Source organism: Salvelinus fontinalis, chromosome 3 (assembly GCF_029448725.1).
Source record: "Salvelinus fontinalis isolate EN_2023a chromosome 3, ASM2944872v1, whole genome shotgun sequence".
Classification (NCBI taxonomy): Eukaryota; Metazoa; Chordata; class Actinopteri; order Salmoniformes; family Salmonidae; genus Salvelinus; species Salvelinus fontinalis.
The window spans coordinates 48,390,916-48,418,543 of NC_074667.1; the positions used below are offsets into that span (position 1 = coordinate 48,390,916).

The 27,628-nt window shown below is 45.7% G+C and overlaps 1 protein-coding gene across 2 annotated transcripts in view; it reads right to left on the reverse strand.

Moving 5' to 3' along the window:
• The window catches only part of LOC129851029 (membrane-associated guanylate kinase, WW and PDZ domain-containing protein 1-like), a 177,489-nt gene that overhangs the window by 32,680 nt on the left and 117,181 nt on the right, over positions 1 to 27,628 (reverse strand). The window contains exons 3-13 of one of the 2 annotated variants that reach the window (XM_055917192.1): positions 20,246 to 20,365; positions 19,390 to 19,596; positions 18,853 to 18,894; positions 17,745 to 17,955; positions 17,375 to 17,457; positions 15,785 to 15,820; positions 12,285 to 12,342; positions 11,309 to 11,412; positions 10,330 to 10,449; positions 8,467 to 8,652; positions 7,547 to 8,179 (exon numbers count right to left, since the gene is read on the reverse strand). In XM_055917192.1, the coding sequence (XP_055773167.1) occupies positions 7,547 to 8,179; positions 8,467 to 8,652; positions 10,330 to 10,449; positions 11,309 to 11,412; positions 12,285 to 12,342; positions 15,785 to 15,820; positions 17,375 to 17,457; positions 17,745 to 17,955; positions 18,853 to 18,894; positions 19,390 to 19,596; positions 20,246 to 20,365 (1,800 nt within the window). The remainder of the gene's footprint in view (positions 1 to 7,546; positions 8,180 to 8,466; positions 8,653 to 10,329; positions 10,450 to 11,308; positions 11,413 to 12,284; positions 12,343 to 15,784; positions 15,821 to 17,374; positions 17,458 to 17,744; positions 17,956 to 18,852; positions 18,895 to 19,389; positions 19,597 to 20,245; positions 20,366 to 27,628) is intronic. The other variant, XM_055917193.1, reaches the window with a different exon arrangement.

Genomic DNA, 27,628 nt, shown 5'->3' on the forward strand with positions numbered 1-27,628 from the left:
TCAGTCTCTGACCCTGTCCGTCCTCCCTCCTGCCATCGCTCAGCTCTGGGGGAATAAGGAGTGCATGAGCCCAGCCACCGCCGGTAACAACAGTGTCACCTCTGATGAAGGACTCTCATCATCCTCCCGCCTCTGACATCCCTATATCCTTTCTCCCCTCTCATCTGTTTTCTCCTCCCCTGATCCTCTGATATCCCTACATCCCTACATCCTTTCTCCCCTCTCTTTCCTCTCATCTGTTTTCTCCTCCCCTGATCCTCTTATATCCCTACATCCCTACATCCTTTCTCCCCTCTCTTTCCTCTCATCTGTTTTCTCCTCCTCTGATCCTCTGACATCCCTACATCCTTTCTCCCCTCTCTTTCCTCTCATCTGTTTTCTCCTCCCCTGATCCACTGATATCCCTACATCCTTTCTCCCCTCTCTTTCCTCTCATCTGTTTTCTCCTCCCCTGATCCTCTGACATCCCTACATCCTTTCTCCCCTCTCTTTCCTCTCATCTGTTTTCTCCTCCCCTGATCCACTGATATCCCTACATCCTTTCTCCCCTCTCTTTCCTCTCATCTGTTTTCTCCTCCTCTGATCCTCTGACATCCCTACATCCTTTCTCCCCTCTATTTCCTCTCATCTGTTTTCTCCTCCTCTGATCCTCTGACATCCCTACATCCTTTCTCCCCTCTCTTTCCTCTCATCTGTTTTCTCCTCCTCTGATCCTCTGACATCCCTACATCCTCTCCCCTCTCTTTCCTCTCATCTGTTTTCTCCTCCTCTGATCCTCTGACATCCCTACATCCTTTCTCCCCTCTATTTCCTCTCATCTGTTTTCTCCTCCTCTGATCCTCTGACATCCCTACATCCTTTCTCCCCTCTCTTTCCTCTCATCTGTTTTCTCCTCCTCTGATCCTCTGACATCCCTACATCCTTTCTCCCCTCTCTTTCCTCTCATCTGTTTTCTCCTCCTCTGATCCTCTGACATCCCTACATCCTTTCTCCCCTCTCTTTCCTCTCATCTGTTTTCTCCTCCTCTAATCCTCTGACATCCCTACATCCTTTCTCCCCTCTCTTTCCTCTCATCTGTTTTCTCCTCCTCTGATCCTCTGACATCCCTACATCCTTTTCCCCTCATCTGTTTTCTCCTCCTCTGCGGTGGTTGAGATGCTAAGCCATAACAACAGCAGCAGATTGCGTGTGGTGGTGTATTGTCCAATATTCCCAGCCTAACAAACAGGTGAATGAATGCCTTTAAAGCACCGGAATGGGACTCTGACAAGTCGACAGCAATAGGTAAAATTATCTGGGCGAATAATGAGTGAGGCTATACAGGGCTAGATCTAGCTTAGCTCTCAGCTATTCTCCTCACAGTGGCTCTGCATGGCCTGCAAATTAATACAACAGATGCTGTCTGCACCAACTCTCCCATCCCTGCAGACTACTGACTGCTACACCCATTCACAGACTAGCTTCAAGTAAATTACCGGGAAGCGTTAGTCTAGTGGGGCTAGAATGAATTATGTCAGCAAATCAGAATGTCTAAAAAGGTAGGTGAAAGAAATGAGCACATTAGACTAATGGAGGGATTGGCATCATTGGCTGCTTTGATGAAAGCTAGAAATCACATCGCCTGGCCTCAAGAAGACAAAAGAAGAATCCAGTGAGAATCTAGTGTTGTGTTGCGGAGCCAGTGAGCTAACCTGCAGTGTTGAGGGACTCACACCGAGATGGGACAGGAGGTGAGCAGTGTTACATGCACAGGTCTTAATGTCCTGAGATCCCCGGGATTGGACCGTATACTGTACGTGTGGGCAGGGATATGTACACATTGGCAGGGGGTGCGGTGGTAAAGGAGAAGGGGCCAGATTTCTGCCAATTAGAGGTTCCCTCTGGCAAAAGGTTGTAATTGGTTGTTTGGCCTGGAGTCGGTCGGTCGCGTCCCGTCCCGTCCCAGACAGACAAGAGAGACCAGACAAGACAAGACAAGAGAGACCAGACCAGACCAGACCAGACCAGACCAGACCAGACCAGACCAGACCAGACCAGACAAGACAAGACAAGACAAGACAAGACAAGACAAGACAAGACAAGACAAGACAAGACAAGACAAGACAAGACAAGACAAGACAAGACAAGACAAGACAAGACAAGACAAGACAAGACAAGACAAGACAAGACAAGACAAGACAAGACAAGACAAGACAAGACAAGACAAGACAAGACAAGACAAGACAAGACAAGACAAGACAAGACAAGACAAGACCAGACAAGACCAGACCAGACCAGACCAGACCAGACCAGACCAGACCAGACCAGACCAGACCAGACCAGACCAGACCAGACCAGACCAGACCAGACCAGACCAGACCAGACCAGACCAGACCAGACCAGACCAGACCAGACCAGACCAGACCAGACCAGACCAGACCAGACCAGACCAGACCAGACCAGACCAGACCAGACCAGACCAGACCAGACCAGACCAGACCAGACCAGACCAGACCAGACCAGACCAGACCAGACCAGACCAGACCAGACAAGACAAGACAAGACAAGACAAGACAAGACAAGACAAGACAAGACAAGACCAGACCAGACCAGACCAGACCAGACCAGACCAGACCAGACCAGACCAGACCAGACCAGACCAGACCAGACCAGACCAGACCAGACCAGACCAGACCAGACCAGACCAGACCAGACCAGACCAGACCAGACCAGACCAGACCAGACCAGACCAGACCAGACCAGACCAGACCAGACCAGACCAGACCAGACCAGACCAGACCAGACCAGACCAGACCAGACCAGACCAGACCAGACCAGACCAGACCAGACCAGACAGACCAGACAGACAGAGCAGAGTGAGCAGAGGAGCACAGAGCAGAGTAATTAAGACAGACCTGCTCGATCCTGCTCTCTGCGGAAGGGGCAGCCGATGTCTTAGCCGTCTGATCCACACACACAAACACAACACCGGAGCAGATCTCAGAATGAGGGGTCTGCCTGGAGAGCCAGGATCACTGAGAGAGCAGTGCTCTATGACATGTCATAGAGCCATAGATGATGAAAATGTCCTATTTGTACTACACATACATGACACTCATATAGGTTCACCACATGTATCAAAGCAATCTTCTGCTGAGCAGTCCTCTCCTTTCCAGAGTAGTGGCACACTATGCACACAAAATGTGCCTTAATAATATCAGCTCTGTCTTCCATTCATCACACAGTGAGGAATGATCCTCTCTAACCGTCCCACCCGTGCTGCTCTCCGCTCTCTGGTTTAGATTAAACCAACAAACATTTTGTTTTATTGACCATCCATAAAAAGTATTAGGGCTTTAGGGCTGTAGCGTTGTATAATGGTGGTCATTATTAAAGCAACGTAGGAAGAGGAGGGGAACAGTTTGTGAGAGCAGAGTGCTCAGCCAATGTCCTGTTCCCTTTCTGAACACGTAGCTTTACACGGCTGATGTTCAGGTCTTTCAGTTCCACAAATTCATCTCCAATGCCAGTTAAGACCACTCTGTATGTCTGTGGAAACACTCCAATTACATGTCTCTCTCAGTGTGAGTCAGGGCTCTTTGTGGAGGTGGGTTCTTGGTAGTGGGTACTGTCTGAGGATTGGAGTGAGAGACCAAAGTTCAATCATCCCCCTCATACACTGCATCTTCTATTCAGATCTTTTGTGAGACAGTTTTTCTAATCATAAAACCTGTGTCAAAAGCCCGGCCCTAAGTTCTCATTAGAACGTTTAACTGACACACAGACAGTCTCATCCACACGCATGCATGCATGAACTATGGGGGTGCCACAGGGTTCAATTCTCGGGACGACACTTTTCTCTGTATATATCAATGATGTCACTCTCGCTGCTGGTGATTCTCTGATCCACCTCTACGCAGACTACACCATTCTGTACACAGTTGAAGTCAGAAGTTTACATACACCTGAACCAAATACATTTAGACTCAGTTTTTCAAAACTCCTGACATTTAATCCTTGTAAAATTCCCTGTCTTAGGTCAGTTAGGATCACCACTTTATTTTAAGAATGTGAAATGTCAGAATAATAGTAGAGAGAATTATTTATTTGAGCTTTTGTTTCTTTCATCACATTCCCAACTGGTCAGAAGTTTACATACACTCAATTAATATTTGGTAGCATTGCATTTAAATTATTTAACTTGGGTCAAACATTTTGGGTAGCCTTCCAAAAGCTTCCCAGAATAAGTTGGGTGAATTTTGGTCCATTCCTCCTGACAGGGCTGGTGTAACTGAGTCAGGTTTGTAGGCCTCCTTGCTCGAAGACGCTTTTTCAATTTCTGCCCACACATTTTCTATAGGATTGAGGTCAGAGCTTTGTGATGGCCACTCCAATACCTTGACTTTGTTGTCCTTAAGCCATTTTGCCACAACTTTGGAAGTATGCTTGGGGTCATTGTCCATTTGGAAGACCCATTTGCGACCAAGCTTTAACTTCCTGACTGATGTATTGAGATGTTGCTTCAAAATATCCACATAATTTTCCTGCCTCATGATGCCATCTATTTTGTGAAGTGCACCAGTCCCTCCTGCAGCAAAGAACCCCCACAACATGATGCTGCCACCCCCGTGCTTCACAGTTGGGATGGTGTTCTTCGGTTTGCTTTTGTACCCGTTTCCTCCAGCATCTTCACAAGGTCTTTTTCTGTTGTTCTGGGATTGATTTGCACTTTTCGCACCAAAGTACGTTAATCTATAGGAGAGAGAACTCATTCCTGAGCGGTATGACGGCTGCGTGTTCCCATGGTGTTTTTTTTCTGAGGTCTTGGCTGATTTATTTAGATTTTCCCATGATGTCAAGCAAAGAGGCACTGAGTTTGAAGGTAGGCCTTGAAATACTTCCACAGGTACACTTCCAATTGACTCAAACAATGTCAATTAGCCTATCTGAAGCTTCTAAAGCCATGACATCATTTTCTGGAATTTTCCAAGCTGTTTAAAGGCACAGTCAACTTAGTGTATGTAAACTTCTGACCCACTGGAATTTTGATGCAGTGAATTATTATTATCTGTCTGTAAACAATTGTTGGAAAAATTATTTATGTCATGCAAAAAGTAGATGTCCTAACTGACTTGCCAAAACTATAGTTTGTTAACAAAAAATTTGTGGAGTGGTTGAAAAACGAGTTTTAATGACTCCAACCTAAGTGTATGTAAACTTCCGACTTCAACTGTACATCTGGCCCTTCTTAGGACACTGTGTTTTAACAAACCTCCAGACGAGCTTCAACGCCATACAACAACTCCTTCCGTGGCCTCCAACTGCTTTTAAATGGTAGTAAAAGTAAATGCATGCTCTTCAACAGATTGCTGCCCACACCTGCCCGCCCGACTAGCATCACTACTCTGGACGGTTCTGAATTTGTGGACAACTACAAATACCTAGGTGTCTGGTTAGACTGTAAACTCTCCTTCCAGACTCACATTAAGCATCTCCAATCTAAAATTTTATCTAGAATCAGCTTCCTATGCTGCCAAACATACCCTCGTAAAACTGACTATCCTACCGATCCTTGACTTCGGCGATGTCATTTACAAAATAGCCTCCAACACTCTAGTCAGCAAACTGGATGCAGTCTATCACAGTGCCATTCGTTTTGTTACCAAAGCCCCATATACGACCCACCACTGCAACCTGTATGCGCTCGTTGGCTGGCCCTCGCTACATAGTCGTCGCCAAACCCACTGGCACCAGGTCATCTACACGTCTCTGCTTGGTAAAGCCCCGCCTTATCTCAGCTCACTGGTAACCATAGCAACGCTCACACGTAGCATGCGCTCCAGCAGGTATACTTCACTGGTCATCCCCAAAGCCAACAGCTTCTTTGGCTGCCTTTCCTTCCAGTTCTCTGCTGCCAATGACTGGAACGAATTGCAGAAATCACTGAAGCTGGAGACTCATATCTCCCTCTAACTTTAAGCATCAGCTGTCAGAGCAGCTTAATGATCACTGCACCTGTACATAGCCCATCTGTAAATAGCACACCCAACTACCTCATCACCATATCGTTATTATTATTTTTTGCTCAATTTGCACCCCAGTATCTCTACTTGCACATTCATCTTCTGCACATCACTCCAGTGTTTAATTGCTCAATTGTAATTATTTCACCACTATGACCTATTTATTGCCTTACCTCCCTAATCTTACTACATTTACACACACTGTACATAGATTTTTCTATTGTGTTATTGACTGTATGTTTGTTTATGTGTAACTCTGTGTTGTTTTTGTCGCAATGCTTTGCTTTATCTTGGCCAGGTCACAGTTGTAAATGAGAACTTGTTTTCAACTGGCCTACCTGGTTAAATAAAGGTGAAATAAAATAAAATAAAATGAACGCACGCACATCACAGCTAGGATGGAAGAAATTTTGACACCACAATTTGATCTCAACGCAACTTTGTATGATACCTATAAAGTAACAGACATAGACCATAGTGTAGACAGTGCAGTGTCAGAGAGAGAAAAATAAAGAGAGAAAGACAGAGAGAAAGACAGAGAGAGAGACACAGATATTAAAAAGGCACAGAGAGTGAGAGAGAAAGAGAGAGACAGTGTGAAAGAAATGAGACAGTAACACAGAAAGACCCACAGGAGGAACTGAGGAACCCAGCTACATATTCATGAGACTTTCTGACCTGGAACAAGATCTACACTTTCTCTCTTTACTGCTCTGCATTTTTTCTCACTCTCCAAATGTCTCTTCCACTAACAATCTCTGCAACCATCTCTCACATTCTTTCGGTATTCATATTATCTCCATTCACCCACTAACTTCCCTGTGTTGCTTCTATCTAGCTCTTTTATGTTTTCCACATAAACTAGATTACCATCTCCCCCTCACCTTTCCATGCTTAGTTAAATAAAGGTTAAATGTAAAAATTATAATAATAATAAAATAACTCAGGTCTTGTTTTAGGGCTAACCTTAACCCTACCCATTATTTGTGTGTCAATTTTTTGCATGTTTTAGCAACGTCCGGATTCATGACAATGGTGACGGAGAGAAGAGGCGGGAGTAAGAGGCAGGCTTGCCAATTAGAACTCAGATCTCAGCATGTCGTGGGTCTATGTCTTACCTCCACCTATCAGATCTCAGCATGTCGTGGGCCTATGTCTTACCTCCACCTATCAGATCTCAGCATGTTGTGGGCCTATGTCTTACCGCCACCTATCAGATCTCAGCATGTTGTGGGCCTATGTCTTACCGCCACCTATCAGATCTCAGCATGTCGTGGGTCCATGTCTTTCCTCCACCTATCAGATCTCAGCATGTCGTGGGCCTATGTCTTACCTCCACCTATCAGATCTCAGCATGTTGTGGGCCTATGTCTTACCGCCACCTATCAGATCTCAGCATGTCGTGGGTCCATGTCTTTCCTCCACCTATCAGATCTCAGCATGTCGTGGGTCCATGTCTTTCCTCCACCTATCAGATCTCTGCATGTTGTGGGTCTGTCTTACCTCCACCTATCAAATCTCAGCATGTTGTGAGGATGTCTTACCTCCGCCTCTCTGCACCAGCATGCTGACCTCACTTCCTTTGGGGCACTTGCTGAGCAGGTCCACCACTTGGTTGTGGCTCATGCTCTGGACGTTCCTCTTGTTCACCTCCACGATAATGTCCCCCTCCTTCAGGCCCCTGCAGCGGGGGTAGTCCACTATCTGTTTGACCCTCTGTCCTCCCCCTGCAGGGCTGTCTGCGATGGTGAACCCAAAGCCTTTGTCTCCCTTCTCCATGTGCACTGTGATCAGCTCCGGCTGCGTCGCTATGGATGACGCCAGCGTCACAGAGTCGCTGAGGTAACCGTGCGAGCTATTGGACGCCACCTCGGCGGAGGAGGGACTGTGTGGTCTCGACTCCCTCATGCCATTAACGGGGCCCCCAGTATGGCTGCCGTGGCTGGACGGGGAGTCGTAGCTATCCTGGCCATTGACGATGATGGGCTCCTTGTCCACGATGGCCACGGAGGTCACCATGCTGGTGTTGGGGTCGTCGGGGTCAAAAGGAAGGGGGTAGCCGCGGCACAGCTCCAGGTTGACCATGGAGCCAATATGGATGGACTGGAAGACCTTCACCACCTGGGCATGGGTGTAGCCTAGCACGCATGTGTCATTGACACTCACGATCACGTCACCTGGGGGAAGAGAAGAAGAAATTAATGTTGGATAATTAGCTCCATGTCAAAAACTAAAATCTTGGAAGTAACACAAACTGTAGAACGCCTACAGTACACTAGAAAACCTACACCAGTCAAGTGTCACCAATCCGGATCCTGGAGAGCACCAGATTCAGCTAATAAACCAATCAATCAACCTTGATTAGTCAATTGTTTTAGTGTGGGTTGGAACAAAAGCCTGCACACTCTGTAGCTCTTAAGGAGTTGGTGAACACAGGGAAGGGAAGGATAGAGCGGCGGCCCACCTGTCTCCATCTTGCCGTCGAGGGCAGCAGGCCCGTCCAGAACCAGACTCTTGATCTGAAGGAACTCATCAGGCTCGTCGCCCCCGACAACGGTGAAGCCGAACCCTCGGTGGCTCTTCCTCAGTTTGGTGTTGATGAAGGTTCCCTTTAGCTCTGCTGGGTTCCGTGTGAAGAAGGGCTTCCCTCCTGAGGAACACACACACACAAGCCTTACACACCTTTCATAAGAACCCGTTGATCTCATGTGCAGTGCTAGCCAAAGAAGGAGGGGCTATCCTACACCGTCTTGGCTCTGGATCAGTGAGGGCTCTGTGAGAGATGTGTTGGTGTGACAAGCTCCATGAATTATAAAGAGACTGATTATGATTGATAGATTAATTAGGCTAAGAGGGATTCAAAGAGCTAGGGGGTACCAGCCTGTCTGTGCCTGAGAATGGGGGTAATCCTATGGTAAATGCCCCAGACTGTGCCCCAGCCTCAGTCTGTGAGGCTGCTATCCCCTATGGAGAGATACACTTTTGGGTAGAGAGGGAGAAGGGGAGAGAGAGATGGAGAGGGGGAGAGAGAGGTAGAGAGGGAGGGGCAGAGAGAGAGGATGGGGCAGAGAGTGTGAGAGGCAGAGAGAGAGAAAGAGAGAGAGAGGAGATCGAGACAGAGACAGAGAGAGAGGAGATCGAGACAGAGACAGAGAGAGAGGAGATCGAGACAGAGACAGAGGAGATCGAGAGAGAGACAGAGAGAGAGGAGATCGAGAGAGAGACAGAGAGAGAGGAGATCGAGAGAGAGACAGAGAGAGAGGAGATCGAGAGAGAGACAGAGAGAGAGGAGATCGAGAGAGAGACAGAGAGGAGATCGAGAGAGAGACAGAGAGGAGATCGAGAGAGAGACAGAGAGATGAGATCGAGAGAGAGACAGAGAGATGAGATCGAGAGAGAGACAGAGAGATGAGATCGAGACAGAGACAGAGAGAGAGGAGATCGAGACAGAGACAGAGAGAGAGGAGATCGAGAGACAGAGAGAGAGGAGATCGAGAGACAGAGAGAGAGGAGATCGAGAGAGAGACAGAGAGGAGATCGAGAGAGAGACAGAGAGGAGATCGAGAGAGAGACAGAGAGATGAGATTGAGAGAGAGACAGAGAGATGAGATTGAGAGAGAGACAGAGAGATGAGATCGAGAGAGAGACAGAGAGAGGAGATCGAGAGAGACAAAGAGAGAGGAGATCGAGAGAGACAAAGAGAGAGGAGATCGAGAGAGACAAAGAGAGAGGAGATCGAGAGAGACAAAGAGAGAGGAGATCGAGAGAGACAAAGAGAGAGGAGATCGAGAGAGACAAAGAGAGAGGAGATCGAGAGAGACAAAGAGAGAGGAGATCGAGAGAGACAAAGAGAGAGGAGATCGAGAGAGACAAAGAGAGAGGAGATCGAGAGAGAGAGGAGATCGAGAGAGAGAGGAGATCGAGAGAGACAGAGAGAGGAGATCGAGAGAGACAGAGAGAGGAGATCGAGAGAGACAGAGAGAGGAGATCGAGAGAGACAGAGAGAGGAGATCGAGAGAGACAGAGAGGGAGTTGTTCGAGAGAGGAGATAGAGAGAGAGACAGAGAGAGAGACAGAGAGAGAGACTTTCTCGACCTATCAGATCTCAGCATGTCGTGGGCCTATGACTGTCTGAGAGAGACAGAGAGAGAGGAGAGAGAGAGAGACAGAGAGAGAGACAGAGAGAGAGGAGAGAGAGACAGAGAGAGAGGAGATAGGGGTTGAGGGAGTAAATTGATGAGGGAACAGGAAACACATCCACAATGTTGCAGAGAGAAATGGACCAATACCCTCATAAAACTAGGATATTAACCTGGCCAGGACTTACGTTTGGGCCCGATGAGGGGCGGCAGTGGGGGTCCAGCCTGGGGATCCCTGTAGGTCTCCTGGTGGTTGGCGGTATAGCTGGCCAGCGGGGCACCAGCCAGGGTGGCGTCCTCTATCCATTCTGGAACAGCAAAGGGCATACTTCCTGTCTCTGGTGCCTGTACAGTTACACCGATTCCTTATGGTTCCCCACAATGGGTGGCTAGGAAACTACTGTACTGCATTGAGCCACAATGGCTGCCAATGAAAGTAATACCACGTAATCCAATCTCTGACAGATCTAAATGGCAGCCTCACTGTGTAATGTATCAGAAGCTTAATTAGTCTTCATTAGTATTCTCAGTATTAAGATTCAATCAATGAAAGAGTAAAAGTCTTCACAGATATTGAGCGTAAAGAGATATTGAGCTTAAAGGAGGAAAAGGCAGCAAGTAATCAAGTCAGAAGCGTATTTAGCTGAGCCTGCAGAAGGGGGATCAATAGCCTGGTCCCTAGTGGTGTGGCCTGCATGTCTAGGGAAAATCTGAGTGACATCGTACATCTAATATAGAACGAGGTAAACCCAGGGCACACTCAGACTTAAACCACTTGTCCTGAAAAACCTTTCACTGGGAGAGCAAGACCCAGAAAGAATTCAAATATAGGGATACATTTACATTGCTGTAAAACATACTTCAATGTATAATTGTCAAACCCAAACTTACCTAGAACTGCACACTTCCAAAATTATTCACATAAGCACAAATCCTTCGGAGAGAGAATCAGTGACACTTAAAACATTGTCAAATTAAACCAAAAAGACCTCTCTTCAAGGCCATTAAAATAAATCATAGGTATGCCTTTATGGTTTCTCAATAGCAAATCATAAAGCGCCAGAAGCAGAGTAGAGCAGAGCAGAGCAGCAGGACAAAGAGACAGATAGGCACGATCACAGACATGAAGAAAGAAAGGAATGACGCCCGGCGGGGCTGGAAACGAACCTCGGATGTAGCGCTCACCTTCTGGTGGCTGCTGTTGCTCGAGCTGCTTCCGCCGCTTAGCCTCTACTATAGGGTTCTCATACTGGGTCTTCCTGTTAATGTGACTGAGAGAGGGAGGAAGAGAGGGAGGGAAAAGTGGAGAATGAGACAGGAAGGGAGAGGAATAGAGAAAGATAATTGAGTCAGTGAAAAGTAGAGAGTAAGTAAGAACAAGGGGGATAATAACAGGAAAGAAATTAGACCAAAAAGAGAAAGAAAAAAGAACAGAAGAAAGCCAAGGGGATCAGGCAAGGGATGGAGAAGAAGGGATAAAGAAAGAGAAAGATTGAGTTACAGAGAGGCAGTGGTGAAAGAGTGAACACAACACACAGATAGACAAAGTCTCTGGTGGCCTATGCTCCAGGAGCCAAGGGCTCAAGTCACGTAAGTCAAGTCTGGTACAGACAATGCTCTGGTGGATCAGAGGAGACAGAGACGACGAGGCCTGAATATCAACAGCATCACACAATCACTGAGGAGCACTGCTTCAGGAGGTTAACACCACCACCACAACCACGTCATACCACAACCCGACAAGGAATTAAAGGAGCAGTACACCATAAGGAAATTACACTTCAAACAGTATGGAAACATTATGCAATTATTCATTAAACAGGAAACAATAGGAATAATGTATATTGAAAAATCTCAGACAACAAAACTGGGCATCTGCCTCGAAGGTATTGCTTTGAACAACATCAAAACATATGCATGTATTGCTATTAATGCACAGCCCCAAGGGTCTCGCACTAGATGAGAAACCCTGTGTCTAAATCATCATGACGGCAACAAAATGGCCTATAATCCCCAAAACAGCCTGCATTTGATGTTGTTTTGCAATGTTCCGGGGCACCGCTCAGTGTTAAATGCATTGTAAATGTACAGTACAGTGAGGTCATTTTAAATGCGACAGAGATGTGTGTGTGTCACCACTTACTCCACATAGTAAACACCATAGACTGGGTCATGTATTTTCTCCCAGCCTGTTGGCAGCTCTGGAAGAGAGGTAGAGAGAGGAGGAAACGGCACGTTGTTAGAGATGGTGCTCATTGTTAAGACAGAAGGTCACCGAATACCTTTTCCTACCACACACAGCCTGTCAGTCACTGGGGAGTGAACAGGACTACAGAGGCTGTCCAGAGGCTGTCTGGACCTGGCTCTTGGCTCCTGGCAGGACACGGCTGACATTTAACACATCAGATAGACACTACGGGGGGATTTGACCGATCATGATCAACACCAGACGCTCAGATGGAGAAGAGGAGCTGGCGGTATATGTGTGTGGTGGTCTAAATGTCAATTTTGGTTTAAAAATATGTGGTTTAAATATGTCACGTGAAGATATATTTTCTTATTGTTCATGGCAGTGTTGGTTCCGTTTTTCTGGGCTCCGTTTTATTACTTAACAAATAAGGAACACTCAAGATGTGCACTTATAAATCATAACAATTTTAATCAAAATACAGCTGTAGACAGAAGTCAAAGATCAAACATACAACTGATGTCTCTCCTGAGTTCTGCCCCATAGGAAAAGTCCAAGTTGCTTTTATCATGCTTGTAGTCAACCCCCTGTGATGTCATTACCTGCTATTCCTCAGACCAAGCCCATGCATACACAGCTATACAAACTTGCAAGAAATACAATAATTCCAGTGTTTTCTAAGGTCTCAGCAGTAAAATCCCACTCCCCCAAGTTGATTTATAGAAGTATGTCTGACTAGCCTCTTATCTCATCTACTCCCCTACAGGGCTCTTTATCTTTGAAATGCTTTCTCACAGAGACCCCCCCCCCCATTTATTTATGAGAGGCACAGACTTAAAGACTGTGGAACAATTATAAATCCTTACAATGAATATATGTATTGTTAATCTGTAGTCTAGGACCCTATAAATGTAGAGGAGGAGGGGTACCATAGCCCATCCCCTTCTATTAATACAACATATTATAATCAGTTATTGTAATACATCAAACATTTGGTGCAGCCCCTATCGTGACCCCAATTTGACCCCATCAGCAGTAAGGGAATCTGATGTACAATGTTGACCGACATCGTTGATGTAGGTGTGGTGTGTATATAATGGTATTCAATGTTGTCCTTGATTGTTTTATCACTGTCTGTCGCATGGCATTGTAGAACTTCATAAACTCGATCATGTATTTATTCACCGCAGTCTAATTCATTAATGACGAGTTATGTGAGAGGATGTTTTTAATTTTGTGTGTAACCAGGGACACTCGCATGTATATCTTCCATGACATCGATGCTGAGAATGAATGCCATAAAAGGCCTGACAACACCGCCATAAAATGAGACCAAATAAATCTGGACTGATTAGATAGAGACATGCATTAGTCATCTGTGAAGCTGCTGTAAAGGCTGCTACATTGATGCAGTCTCAGTATGTCTCAGTACGGCAGAGCAACTCATTATCTCTCCATACAGAGTAGTGTGATTAAAACACCAGAGATGGAGTTAGCTAGCTACTGTACCAATGGCTATAGGGAAACGTCAGAGTGCTGTAATTGGTTACAAACAGATATGTATAACTGAGTCCTCCGTTGTACAGTATCAGTCCTGCATCTCATTAGCCTCAGCCTATTACCTCAGCCTATATTCTGACGAGTGGTGTACACATTCCCTCCACCAGCTTTAGAGGATTTGGAGTCAAGGTGTTAAGCCGGGAGAGTGACGGCAAGGAATTAAGGGGGGGGGGGGGTTGTGTTATGGTTGGATCATCCACAATACAGGGACTAGGCTTTAATAGTGTCAGATGTTCTGAAGGTGAACATTATACTTTGAGCCAGCAGCACATCACTCACTGTAAATTAGAATCACTCTGTATTTCACACCAGAGTGTCTGTATTTCTTTTTTTCTTTAAAATGTACTTTATTTATAGATTTGAAAAGAAAAAGACACACCCAAGACACATCCCTCCCTCCCGCTCTCACCCCCCCAATAATCCTCCCATCCCATCCCTCCCTCCCTCCCTCCCTCCCATCCACCCCTCCCTCCCTCCCACCCCCCCCCCTCCCTCCCTCCCTCCCTCCCATCCACCCAACCATTCCTCCCAAGACACATCCCTCCCGCTCTCACCACCCCCAATTACCCTCCCATCCCTCCCGCCCTCCCATCCACCCAACCATTCCTCCCAAGACACATCCCTCCCGCTCTCACCACCCCCAATAACCCTCCCATCCCACCCACCCATCCACCCACCAGTGGCTGTATTTCTAAAGGAGATCCTGCCTGTGTGTTATTATTGCTGGATGCCAGAGCCATCACGTCTCTGCTGGCCTTGCTGATACTGAGTGGGTGTAGTGGGACGAATCTGACACTTCAAAAAGATCTCCCCCTCTCCACGCTCCCCGGACAACCCCCACGCACACTCCAGCTCAAGGGTGACTAAGGTGATAAATTGTCGATTAAACTTTTTGCATCTCATTCTGTCTTCCTGACTATTTGATTTCTCCTGAGCGAGGAGTTGCACTACAGGGGCCATACGTCTGCATTCCTATACACAACTGGAGTAATTGCCTTTCATAATCAATACGTATTGACTGTGTTCATCCAATCTGAGCGATGGTATTAACAATGGCTACTCCTACCTTGGCTGCTGTTCACAACACGGAGGAGGCTAAACACTGGTCTAGGATCAGTTCACCCTCACTTACCTCAGACCTAACCTTAAACCAGGCGTGTTTTCATGTCTCCCTAGCAATTCATTGATATCACTGATTGACCTGTATTGCACACTCCTGGTTTCTCAGGTCTAAATCAATCTCGGATTAATAGAAAATAACAAACATTCTCGATAACTGATGAGATTGGAGGATTGTGACTATTCACCCAAGTATTCCCCACTGAAATAGAATAGTGGGTAGTAGTTTTCTGAGCCCATCTCAGGGCCATGGCTGTTTAAAGCCCCCATCTGGCTTCAGAGACTGATGCACCAGCAGACAGTGGTGGGTAAAGTGCTCTTTGCTATCCCAGTTTGCTAGCCCAGTTATAATATGAGCCCCAGTGGATGGAATGATGGGGCTTGAGAGTGAGAGGTCCATTTGACGAGAGGCCCATTAGGAAATGATCATCAGGTCAATGTGCCTCTGTCAATGGTTCTCTCTATAATAGGGCATGCTGGCTCGCCGGGTGTGTGGGTTAACCCTACAAGAACTGCCCACTCAGCAGACACAAGCCTGCAAGCTCACACACACACACACACACACATGCAAGCACACACAGACAATATATTACAATATATTTTCAACCATTTGATTATAATGTTAACACCCACCCAAGGCATAACGGGAGAGATGTTATAAGCTGTAAGAAGCCAGGGTGACTTTGTCACTGAAGCAGTACAGGAAACATGTTATACAGTAACCAGGTTTCCCAGAAGACACAGCAGGGGGGAGGGGAGAAAAGAAAGAGCCCTACCTAGCTCACTGTCCAGCTCTTCTGTGTGTACCCCTTCTTCTCCAGGAGAAAGCCAGCAGACCAGGAGAGAGAGTGGAGGTCCAAGTGTGGGCGGTGAAGAGACAGGGGGGCAAGGAGAGAGAGCAGGGAAGAGAAAGAGAGAGAGCACCAGAGGGTTAGAGATTGATTTTGATTCCAAGCCTCAAGCAAGCTAAGAGAGCAGCAAAATTTGGCTCCATACATTGTAAAAACATAATGTGTCTGGAATGGTTTGCTCCAGAGTTGCGCAGCAGTCTAAGGAACTGCGTCTCAGTGCTACAGGTGTCACTACAGACACTGGTTCGATTCCGGGCTGTATCACAACCGGCTGTGATTGGGAGTCCCATCGGGCGACGCAGAACCGGCCCAGCGTCGTCCGGGTTAGGGTTTGGCTGGGGTAGGCCATCATTGTAAATAAGAATTTGTTCTTAACTGACTTGCCTAGTTAAATAAAAGGATAAGTAAAAATCAAATAAATAAAAAGGTGTGAACCCAAGCTAAATCTATAGTAAAATCACTTCATGCATCTTGCCAATATCTGTCATATCTTTATATTAGCCACGGTCTGTAACATAACGTTAAACACACTTCCTACTTTGCCATTGGGTGACACTGTTTCGAAAAACCAGCTCCAGAAATCAATAGGTGCATTAAAGTGAAATAAATGTGTCATACCAGAGAGACAGACATACATTATAATACTGAACATTTTAGGTTGGGGCAGGTGAAAACAGCTGCCACTAAATATGAATCATAGTTCATGCACCATATGCTTGACAATATGAATACTCTCTCCATCTATCCTGTGTCCTCTTGCAGCGGCTTGAGAGGACAGAACTAATAGGAGCTATCTCATCAACACAAGTACCTCCGAACACATGTAGAGGACACATGGTGGGGGAGAGGAGGGGAGAGAGAGACAAGAGGGAGAGATAGGAGGGAACAGAGAGGAGGGGAGATAGAGATGGGGAGATAGAGGTGGGGATATAGAGGTGGGGATATAGAGGTGGGGATATAGAGGTGGGGATATAGAGGTGGGGAGAGGAGGGGAGGGGAGAGAGAGGAAGGAGGAGGGGAGAGAGAAGGCGAGAGAGAGCAAGGAGAGGAGGGAGTGGAGGAGAGAGAGAGGAAGGAGAGAATGGAGGAAGGAGAGAGAGGCAGATGAAGTGCTAGTGTTTTGAGTGGGTGGGTGGGCTTGTGTTTGCTCCTCTACAGTTCAAGGTACATATTTTATTGATGCTAGATGATGCAAATAACCCAGTCAGTCCTTCAGGCTGCCATGGCATCTTGCTCAGACGTTAGCACAGGCAGGCAGCACACGAGACCAGAATATTACTCTGTCTCATCTCATCTCACACTGTGGTGGCTCAAGTGTGCCATCTGCAGGCCACTCATGGAATCACAGATCTGACAGACAAGCATCTGATTTCACACACACACACACACACACACACACACACACACACACACACACACACACACACACACACACACACACACACACACACACACACACACACACACACACACACACACACACACACACACACACAGAGCCTGTGGTGGACGTACCATCATCTTCACATTCTTCCAGGGGTTTGGGAGGCTTGTCCAGGCAGCGTGGGTCGATCCAGGAAGTGGTTTTTGTGTTGTGGCTATAGATAGACACACATGACAAAGTCACAGACAGACACATTGTTCTGACTGGGAAGACATCAAACACTCACTGTCTGGAAAACATCCTCACTTCCATGGCTAAATATGATACACACTGTGAAGTAATCAGACTCAATGTTAAAGGCAAGTGTCAAAAGTAGAAAGTGGCACAATATTTTCTTGAGAAGATTGTAATTTAAATACTATTACGGATGTTGGGTATAGAGCCATGTAGCCTATGTTACATAGTGTGTTATGGGGCGTAACGTGTACATAGGATACATACTCTATAAAGTAGAGCTCTCCGTTCTCGGTGTAGGCCATCTCCCAGTTATCAGTTAGAGGTCCCAGGGGGTCCTCTTCTGTGGGAGGATGGCTGAGGTGTGTGTGTGTCTGCTGAGAGTCCTCCGTGGTGGATGACAATGTGTTGTTCACACCATAGGACGGGGCGTTCTCACGCGGGGCGTAGGGATGCTCGTCAGGTTCACTCGAGTCTCCTGTGGGGGGAGGGTGGCGGGGAGAGGAAAACATGTGTAAACAAAATGCACAACGCACACACACATTCTGAGGCAATGACACTGTAGTTTGGTGGCCTCATATGTGTCCAAACTCAGCCTGATACCTGGGGCGACGTTGGACTTGTAACCAAAAGGTTTCAAGATCGAATCCCCGAGCTGACAAGGTAAAAATCTGTCGTTCTGCCCCTGAACAAGGCACTGTTCCTAGGCCGTCATTGAAAATAAGAATTTGTTCTTAACTGACTTGCCTAGTTAAATAAAGGAATACAAAATATAATAGAATACAAAATACTGTCTAGTAGTTTAGAGGTAAAGGAATCTCTCTCCCTTTCACAAACACACACACTTGCCGAACACTTGACTACTGTTGTGGCTGACTGAGCGAGGCCCCTGATCTGACCTCTTGGGGACTGTGATGATTAGATCAGTGCACCCCCCCCCCCCCCTACACTCTTCCTGTTCTCTCTGAGGTCATCAAATCCTATTCACACCCCTGGCATCTGGCTGCCTTTACAAATACTGCTCACAAATTAACTACTCTTGGTCCAATCTGAAATCAAACCCACATCACCACAAATATTCTCAGACCATTGCTGAAGAGTAAGGGTCAGTTAATATGACCCAATCACAAATAACATACCAGGAGAGTGGAGGGAAATATATATTTTTTCAAGCACTGATATTCTAAAACATAAGAGAAAAAATAACAAAACTAACAATGTATCCTGTACTCTCATATGAAAAATATGGAACATTACCAAACACAACAGTCACCAAACAGCAATCACAACATGTAAAAACCAGCAATCACATGTAAAAACCAGCAATCACAACATGTAATAACCAGAAATACGTGGCTCATACATGTAGACCAACCTGTGTTCACGAGCCTAGTATTTCTAGAACAATATGTATTATCTATTGCAAATACAAAAACAAGAGAAAACAGTGAGATGTTAGATGAAAACTGATATCAAGAACACACACACACAGAGAGAAGAAAAAGAAAAACTTCTACAACACAGTTCTACAAGTAAGAACATTATCATGCTCCTGTTCACAAGTACAATCAGTGGATACATATTCATTCACTCAAACAGCACATGTCAAATCATGTTGTATTAGTGACCATTAACTTAATTCAGACAGAAACAGACAGAAAGCCAGCATACTGGTTTCAAAGCCAGGTGGCACTATTTTTTCTACTCTCAGATAGACAGTGGCGGATGTAGCCTGAACAACCAACTAACCACTCACCACACAAAGGACCACTTGTATCCTGCACTCTTTCCCATAGCCCAGCAGTCTCTCCCTCCTGCCCCCTCTCCCCTACCCTGCCCCCTCTTCCTCCCACTCTCCTTTTCCCTCACCAACTCTCTAACAGTCTTTCCCTCTCCCTCCTCTCTCTCTTACCTGTTAAGCTACTGTTCATCTCCGGCAGTTCCTCGTCCTCCTCCAGGTCTACAGGCACTATTCCAGCATTTTGCATCTCATTGTAGGACTTGGTGCGTCGGGGAGTGGAGTGCTGGGAGCCCGGGAGGCTGTCTTTCAAAGCATCACTGGTAATCACTTTCCCACTAGGGGGCTGCCTTGGCGGCTTGGGTGTTCCATAATAGTTACCTAGGCAACAGGAGGACATTAGCATGCTTAGAAAAAAAGAAGGGAAGGCATAAAGGGGAAGGCGGTAGAAGAGGGGGGTATAATCACAGTCTTTGTATGCAGATGAGGGGACTAAGAAGGCATGACAACAGAGTTTCTTTTGGGATTTGTAGTCTAGTGCATTCTATTGGAGGAAGGGAGGAGGGTGTTTGTTTCCTCTGGGAGAGTGGAGCATTGTCTAGGCCTACTGACCAAGCTACAGTGACAAAACAGCCACTTCATTAAATGTGCATGTGAATGAATGGTATTTATGCATGACGTGTAATGCTCCACAGGTGTTGATTGCGATTCTTCACTATTAAAATATACACAACACTGAAAGTTGCTTGCGAACAATGGCAGACACCTTCCCCTTCTCTCACGTCTTCGACCCCTTTCACACCGAACATAATGCCAGGGTAATGATGACTTTATCCTGTGGGAATGGGATTATACACACAGGGTGTGAATCCCTTGTAGTCTTGACTACTAAATGCAGAAGCCTGTTTAATTAAAAAACTCCTAGTACACTCACCTCCAGAGATATACAGCACACTACACCCACATACAGTAAATACCAAAGTAAACAACTTGTCCAGGATTCAACTGATGACCTGCTGCAGATAGTTACCTTCATATGCTCCTATTTCCAGAAGGGTCCCGCTCTGCTCCAAAGCCAGAAAGTCCTCCACAGGCAGGAAGTTGTAATCTATTCCAGGGACCTCTCCGTCACGTGGGGGGCGGGTTGTACCTGAGGAGCCAATAAGAGAGTGGAACGGGTCAGTCAACCAAGAAGATAAGACAATATTAGGTGATGGTATGGCCAATATTGATGTAGCCTTCCACACAGGAAATGTGGCTAAAATTGGAGTGAGATTAACTCAGATATATGCTCCAATATAAAGCATGTTTAAATAGTCGGTAGTTAGGTTTTCATCCAATTGACAATAGATTTTCATACAAATATTCTAAAATAAAAATGATATGTACATTTTTCCATCAGAGAAATGTTTCCATCATATCTCTGAATCCTGGCTTAGGAAGGCCACCAAAATTTCTGAAATTTCCATCCCCAACTACAACATTTTCCGCCAAGATAGAACTGCCAAACGGGGTGGAGTTGCAATCTACTGCAGAGATAGCCTACAGAGTTCTGTCATGTTATCCAGGTCTGTGCCCAAACAGCTCTAGCTTCTACTTTAAAAATGAACCTTTCCAAAAATAAGTCTCTCATTGTTGCCGCTTGTTATAGACCCCCCTCAGCCCCCAGCTGTGCCCTGGACACCATATGTGAATTAATCGTCCCCCATTTATTTTCAGAGTTTGTACTGTTAGGCGACCCAAACTCGGATATGCTTAACACCCAGGCCAGGCCGTCCGACAATCCAAACTCGATGCCCTCAATCTCACACAAATTATCATGGAACCTACCAGGTACAACCCCAAATCCGTAAACACAGGCACCCTCATAGATATCATCCTGACCAACCTGCCCTCCAAATACTCCTCTGCTGTCTTCAACCAGGATCTCAGCGATCACTGCCTCATTGCCTGTGCCCGTAATGGGTCCGCGGTCAAACGACCACCCCTCATCACTGTCAAGCGCTCCCTATAACATATCAGCTAGAAGGCCTTTCTAATCGGCCTGGCCCGGGTATCCTGGAAGGATATTGACTTAATTCCGTCAGTAGAGGATGTCTGGTTCTTCTTTAAAAGTACTTTCCTCACCATCTTAAATAAGCATGCCCCTTTCAAAAAATGTAGAACTAAGAACAGATATAACCCTTGGTTCACTCCGCCCTTGGTTCACTCCATACTGTGGCGTACTGCATTAGCATCGAATAGCCCCCACGATATGCAACTATTCAGGGAAGTTGGGAACCAATATACACAGGCAAATAGGAAAGCAAAGACTAGCTCTTTCAAACAGAAATTTTCATCCTGTAGCACAAACTCCAAAAAGTTCTGGGACACTATAAAGTACATGGAGATTAAGAGCACCTCCTCCCAGCTGCCCACTGCACTGAGGCTAGGAAACACTGTCACCACCGAAAAATCTACGATAATCGAGAATTTCAATAAGCATTTCTCTACGGCTGGCCATGCTTTCTACCTGGCTACCCCTACCCCGGTCAACAGCTCTGCACCCCCCACAGCAACTTGCCCAAGCCTCCCCCATTTCTCCTTCACCCAAATCCAGATAGCTGATGTTCTGAAATAGCTGAAAAATCTGGACCCCTACAAATCAGCTGGGCTAGACAATCTGGACCCTCTCTTTCTAAAAGTATCCGCCACAATTGTTGCAACCCCTATTACTAGCCTGTTCAACCTCTTGTATCATCTAAGATCCCCAAAGATTGGAAAGCTGCCGTGGTTATCCCCCTCTTCAAAGGGGGAGACACTCTAGACCCAAACTGTTACAGACCTATCTATATCTATCCTATCCTGCCTTTCCAGGGTCTTCGAAAGCCAAGTTAATAAACAGATCACCGACCATTTCGAATCCCACCATACCTTCTCCGCTATGCAATCTGGTTTCCGAGCTGGTCACGGGTGCACCACAGCCATGCTCAAAGATATCATGACCTCCATTGATAAAAGACAATACTGTGCAGCCGTCTTCATCGACCTGGCCAAGGCTTTCAACTCTGTCAATCACCGTATTCTTATCGGCAGACTCAACAACCTTGGCTTCTCAAATGACTGCCTCGCCTGGTTCACCAACTACTTCTCAGATAGAGTTTAGTGTGTCAAATCGGACAGCCTGTTGTCCGGACCTCTGGCAGCCACAGGGTTCAATTCTCAGGCCGACTCTTTTCTATGTATACATCAATGATGTTACTGTTGCTGCTGGTGATTCTCTGATCCACCTCTACGCAGACGACACCATTCTGTATACATCTGGCCCTTCTTTGAACACTATGTTAACAAACCTCCAGACGAGCTTCAATGCCATACAACTCTCCTTCCGTGGCCTCCAACTGCTCTTAAATGCTGGTAAAAGTAAATGCATGCTCTTCAACAGATTGCTGCCCACACCTGCCCGCCCGACTAGCATCACTACTCTGGCCTGTTCTGAATTTGTGGACAACTACAAATACCTAGGTGTCTGGTTAGACTGTAAACTGTAATCTAGAAACAGCTTCCTATTTCACAACAAAGCATCCTTCACTCACGCTGCCAAACATACACTCGCAAAACTGACTATCCTACCGATCCTTGACTTCGGCAATATCATTTACAAAATAGCCTCCAACACTCTACTCAGCAAACTGGATGCAGTCTATCACAGTGCCATCCGTTTTGTTACCAAAGCCCCATATACTACCCACCACTGCAACCTGTATGCTCTCGTTGGCTGGCCCTCGCTTCATATTTGTCGCCAAACCCACTGGCTCCAGGTCATCTATAGGTCTTTGCTAGGTTGTAAATGAGAACTTGATCTCAACTGGCTTACCTGGCGAAAAATTATCATTATTTTTTTTACTTGTTGTGGAAATGACGTCGTGCACAAAAAATAACTTTTGCGGTTAAATTCCCATGGACCGAATAAAAAATACAAGTTAAATTGGTTTCCATTGCATTTTCAACTTTACTGATGGTTTTGTCACAAAAAAATGTGTATTTAGCTAACGTGCCTACTCTGGTATTGGCACCTGTGCTCCAGCCAACAGCTTGCAGATGCAGTGTGGTTATAGCCTACATGATGAGATTATTGTGGACAAAGGTGCAAGATTATTTACATTTTTCCAAACGGCAGCCAAGCATTGATCATCATGTCACCAGAATAAGAGCCTAAATATTTATTGAAAGGAGCATCAAGCTCATCACCATGCACTTTCACCCAGGAGCGCAACTTTGGTTTTAGAAGTGGGGGGGGGGACATAATTATATATATTCTTTTCTTATCCAGTCGGATAAACACTCCAAACAACCTATCAAATTCCAATGATGAAACTGGGTGGGCCAAAAATGCAATCTCAGAATGTGGGGAGGATATGTCCCTCCGGTCCCCAGTGAAAGTTGCGCCCCTGCTTTCACCACACTGAAGTACATCATAACTTATTTCATCTGTAGCCTAATAACCTGCATGATTTTCCGAGTCGTAGTGGAAGGACCACACAACATAGCATCACGTGACTCCAAGTTTACGTTGATACGATGGTGATTATATCAATATTTGCGAAGAAAAGCGCTTCCACTGCCATTTCTCCTATAATTAATTTTACAGACACAAAAAGATCCCACCTAAAGTTTACTGACAAATATGCTGTTTCCATCCGGCCTGTTGTGATTTTTTATTCGACATGTACTTTACTCACATAAAAAGGTTGGATGGAAACCACAGGAACTTTGAGGCACCTTAATTGGGGAGAACGGGCGTGTGGTAATGACTGGAGGAGTGTCCGTGGAATAGTATCAAATACATCAAACATGGTTACCATGTGTTTGATGTCATTCCATTTGCTCCTTTCCAGCCATTATTATGAGCTGTCATCCCCCTCAGCAGCCTCCCCTGATGGAAACCTGGGTAGTGTCATGATTCAAGCATGACACACAGCGACAAAATAATTCATTTAACAGTGACAATGACCACTTAAATTGGAGGACAACAAGTTAAAGATGAGTCTTGTTTATTTATGCGTTCATTATGAGGTGAAACCCTGTGAGTCTGAGTAACACTACTGTGTGGTGTGTGTGTGTGTGTGTGTGTGTGTGTGTGTGTGTGTGTGTGTGTGTGTGTGTGTGTGTGTGTGTGGATCAAATCAAATTATATTGGTCGGGTACACAATTTTGCATACATAATCCAAAACTTTTCAAAAATAACAAGAAATGCTGACATTTAACATAGAGATGTATGCGAGGGGGACTGTTTGGCAATCAAGGCTATGAACGGCTTTCCTGTGCGTGCTACTGTACATGTTATTGGATGCTGACAGGCGCCAGTTGGTGTAATCAGTATTAAACAGCTCTATGGTGTGTTGGTGACGAGATTATATAACACTGCTATGTTAATTGACGACAGGACGGCAGAGCCAGTCAAACTCATCTCTCGCCCACTATCTCGCTCTTATAATCGCTCCATCTCTCTCTATTTCTGCCTTCTACTCTCCATTACCTAAACAATGTAGTTAAAATACTACTACTACTAAGATATTCTGCTCGACCCAATAATGATTGAGGTAATGCTTTGTCATGGTGGATTAATTAAAATACATACGCTTATGATATTTTCGAGACGTTTTTTTTTTTTTTTTACATACATACCATCGGTCTGCTCTACATGTTGCTTAGTACACCGTGGTGTCTTTACAAAGATGTCTGTCCACGAGGCAGCAGCTGCTTCCCCTTAAGCAATGGATTGGTAACCAAATCTCTCCTGTTTGTTCTCTTTCTCTTCAGCATGAGAGCAACAGCCTCCACTCCTCTATCGCCCCATCACTCCAGTGAGCTGATGAGAATATGGCTGCTGGTAAAAATAGTACAGGGAGCTGGGAGAAGATGCTGGGAAATGCTCCTCACCACATTTTAATGACAGCTGTCAAATCAGACACGTGACGATAACTCACACACCCCACTGCCATGGTCTCATCACACCACTGTCATATTCTCAATCACTTCTTCAATATCATCTCCCCTGTAGCCACCGCTACATAGATGTGACTTAATGGCATTGTGTTCTGTTTACAACATAGCTTGTGTACGACATCACTGCGATCAGCGATTTAAAATCTCCGGCTGGTCATTGTTGTTCACAACTCATCCACTCAGTGCGGGGAAACATTGATGCGCAAAACAAACCCTCAAACACAAAGCATGAACTTTATCAGAGAAACTTTGAAGCGTCTCCCATTGCAGACAATACATCTGTAGAGTGTTGACCTTGGTGGAGGCTTCCCCCAGGATGAGTGTTCTACTAAAAAAGCAGACTCAGTAGAGTGCTGTTGACTCATCCCACCAATCACACGGCTCCCCTCGGACACAAACAGGAAGTGTGGGTTGTTATCAGTATTTCCAGGCCAAAAAAGCCTGCCTCTCAGCCCTCAGCCTCGGCCAGATTAGAACACTGTCATTCCTATTGAGTTAATGAATTCCCTGTCCCATACAAAGCTCAATTGATGTCTGCTATGGAAGAGAGAGTCCTTCTCAAAGCTCCTCAGAGTATCACTTTAACGAGTAGCGCCACAGCACAGGCCTCATTCGTTCCAGCCTGACCTCACAAACCCAGAGGAACACAAGAGAGAGCCCAGAAATAACCATTACACAGTTATCATAATCCACACATCAACACACAATAAAGCCTTTGAGATTAGATGCAAGCGTTAGCCCACCGTTAACTCATGGCTAGAAGTACTGTTGAGATATGTCGGTGCAATAAGATCATCAGTAAAACAGTAGAATCTTGATTGATGATAAGGCTTTAAATACTGAGTAGCTGTCCACTCATAATGTACTATTTAGCATGGTAGCACAGTTATTTGTATGCTACAACATTAGAATGTTGTGTTAACCACTGCAGTGACAAACATGTCCTCACAAACAATGTACACTGATGAACCTTTTGTGTATGGAGTAAGGTAGTGAAAATTACAGACCTAGGCCATCTGTACATAAAAATGTAATTGCATTGCATGTAGTGAGACATTCTGTTCTGTTGCTAAGGACAACCCTGGAATAACAGAATCACTCAGAAGCCTCAGTCTCCAGCCTCAGTCTCCTCTGACATTGAGGGCTTTATTTCCTTATAATGTAGTTGATACCATTTTCATTTAAAGGCACAGACAAATGGAAGGCTACAGAGGCACGACAGAGCAGGCCCATATAAGAAACCCTAAATCAAATCAAATCGTTATTGGTTGTATACACATATTTAGCAGATGTTACTACGGGTGTTGCAAAACACTTGTGTTCCTAGCTACGACAGTGCAGTAACATCTAACAATACACACAAATCTAAAATGTAAAATAATGGAATTAAGAAATATTAGGACGAGCAATGTCGAACTCCAGAGTATGTATGGCAGCTTCATTAATTAGTACCCGCAAAACACCAGTGTCAATGTCAACAGTGAAGAGGCGACTCCAGGATGCTGGCCTTCTAGGAACGCGTCTCCTTCCTGAGCAGTATGACGGCTGCATGGTCCCATGGTGTTTATACTGCGTACTATTGTTTGTACAGATGAACGTGGTACCTTCAGGCATTTGGAAATTGCTCCCAGGGATGAACCAGACTTGTGGAGGTCTACAAATTTTTTTCTGAGGTCTTGGCCGATTTATTTTGATTTTCCCATTATGTCAAGCAAAGAGGCACTGAGTTTGAAGGTAGGCCTTGAAATACATCCAAAGGTACACCTCCAATTGACTCAAATTATGTCAATTAGCCTATCAGAAGCTTCTAAAGCCATGACATAATTTTCTGGAATTTTCCAAGCTGTTCAAAAGGCACAGTCAACTTAGTGTATGTAAACTTCTGACCCACTGGAATTGTGATACAGTGAATTATAAGCATAGTTAAATAGGATAGGCCTATGAAGTGGGTAAAACAGTATGCAAACATTATTAAAGTGACCAGGGTTCCATGTTTATGTATACAGGCAGCAAACTCTAAGGTGTAAGTAACCCGGGTGGTAGCCGGCTAGTGACAGTGACTAAAGATCAGGGTAGGGTACTGGGCAGTGACCAGCTAGTGGTGCCTATGTCTGATGGCCTTGAGATAGAAGCTGTATTTCAGTCTCTCGGACCAAGCTTTGACGCACCTGTACTGACCTCGCCCTCTGGATGGTAACAGGTGAACAGGCCATGGCTCGGGTGGCTGAGGTCCTTGATGATCCTTTTGGCCTTCCTGTGACAGCGGGTGCTGTAGATATCCTGGAGGGCAGGCAGTGTGCCCCTGGTGATGTGTTGTGCAGACCACACCACCCTCTGGAGAGTCCTGTGGGTGCGGAATGTGCAGTTGCCGTACCAGGCGGTGATAAAGTCCGACAGGATGCTCTCAATGGTGTATCTGTAAAAG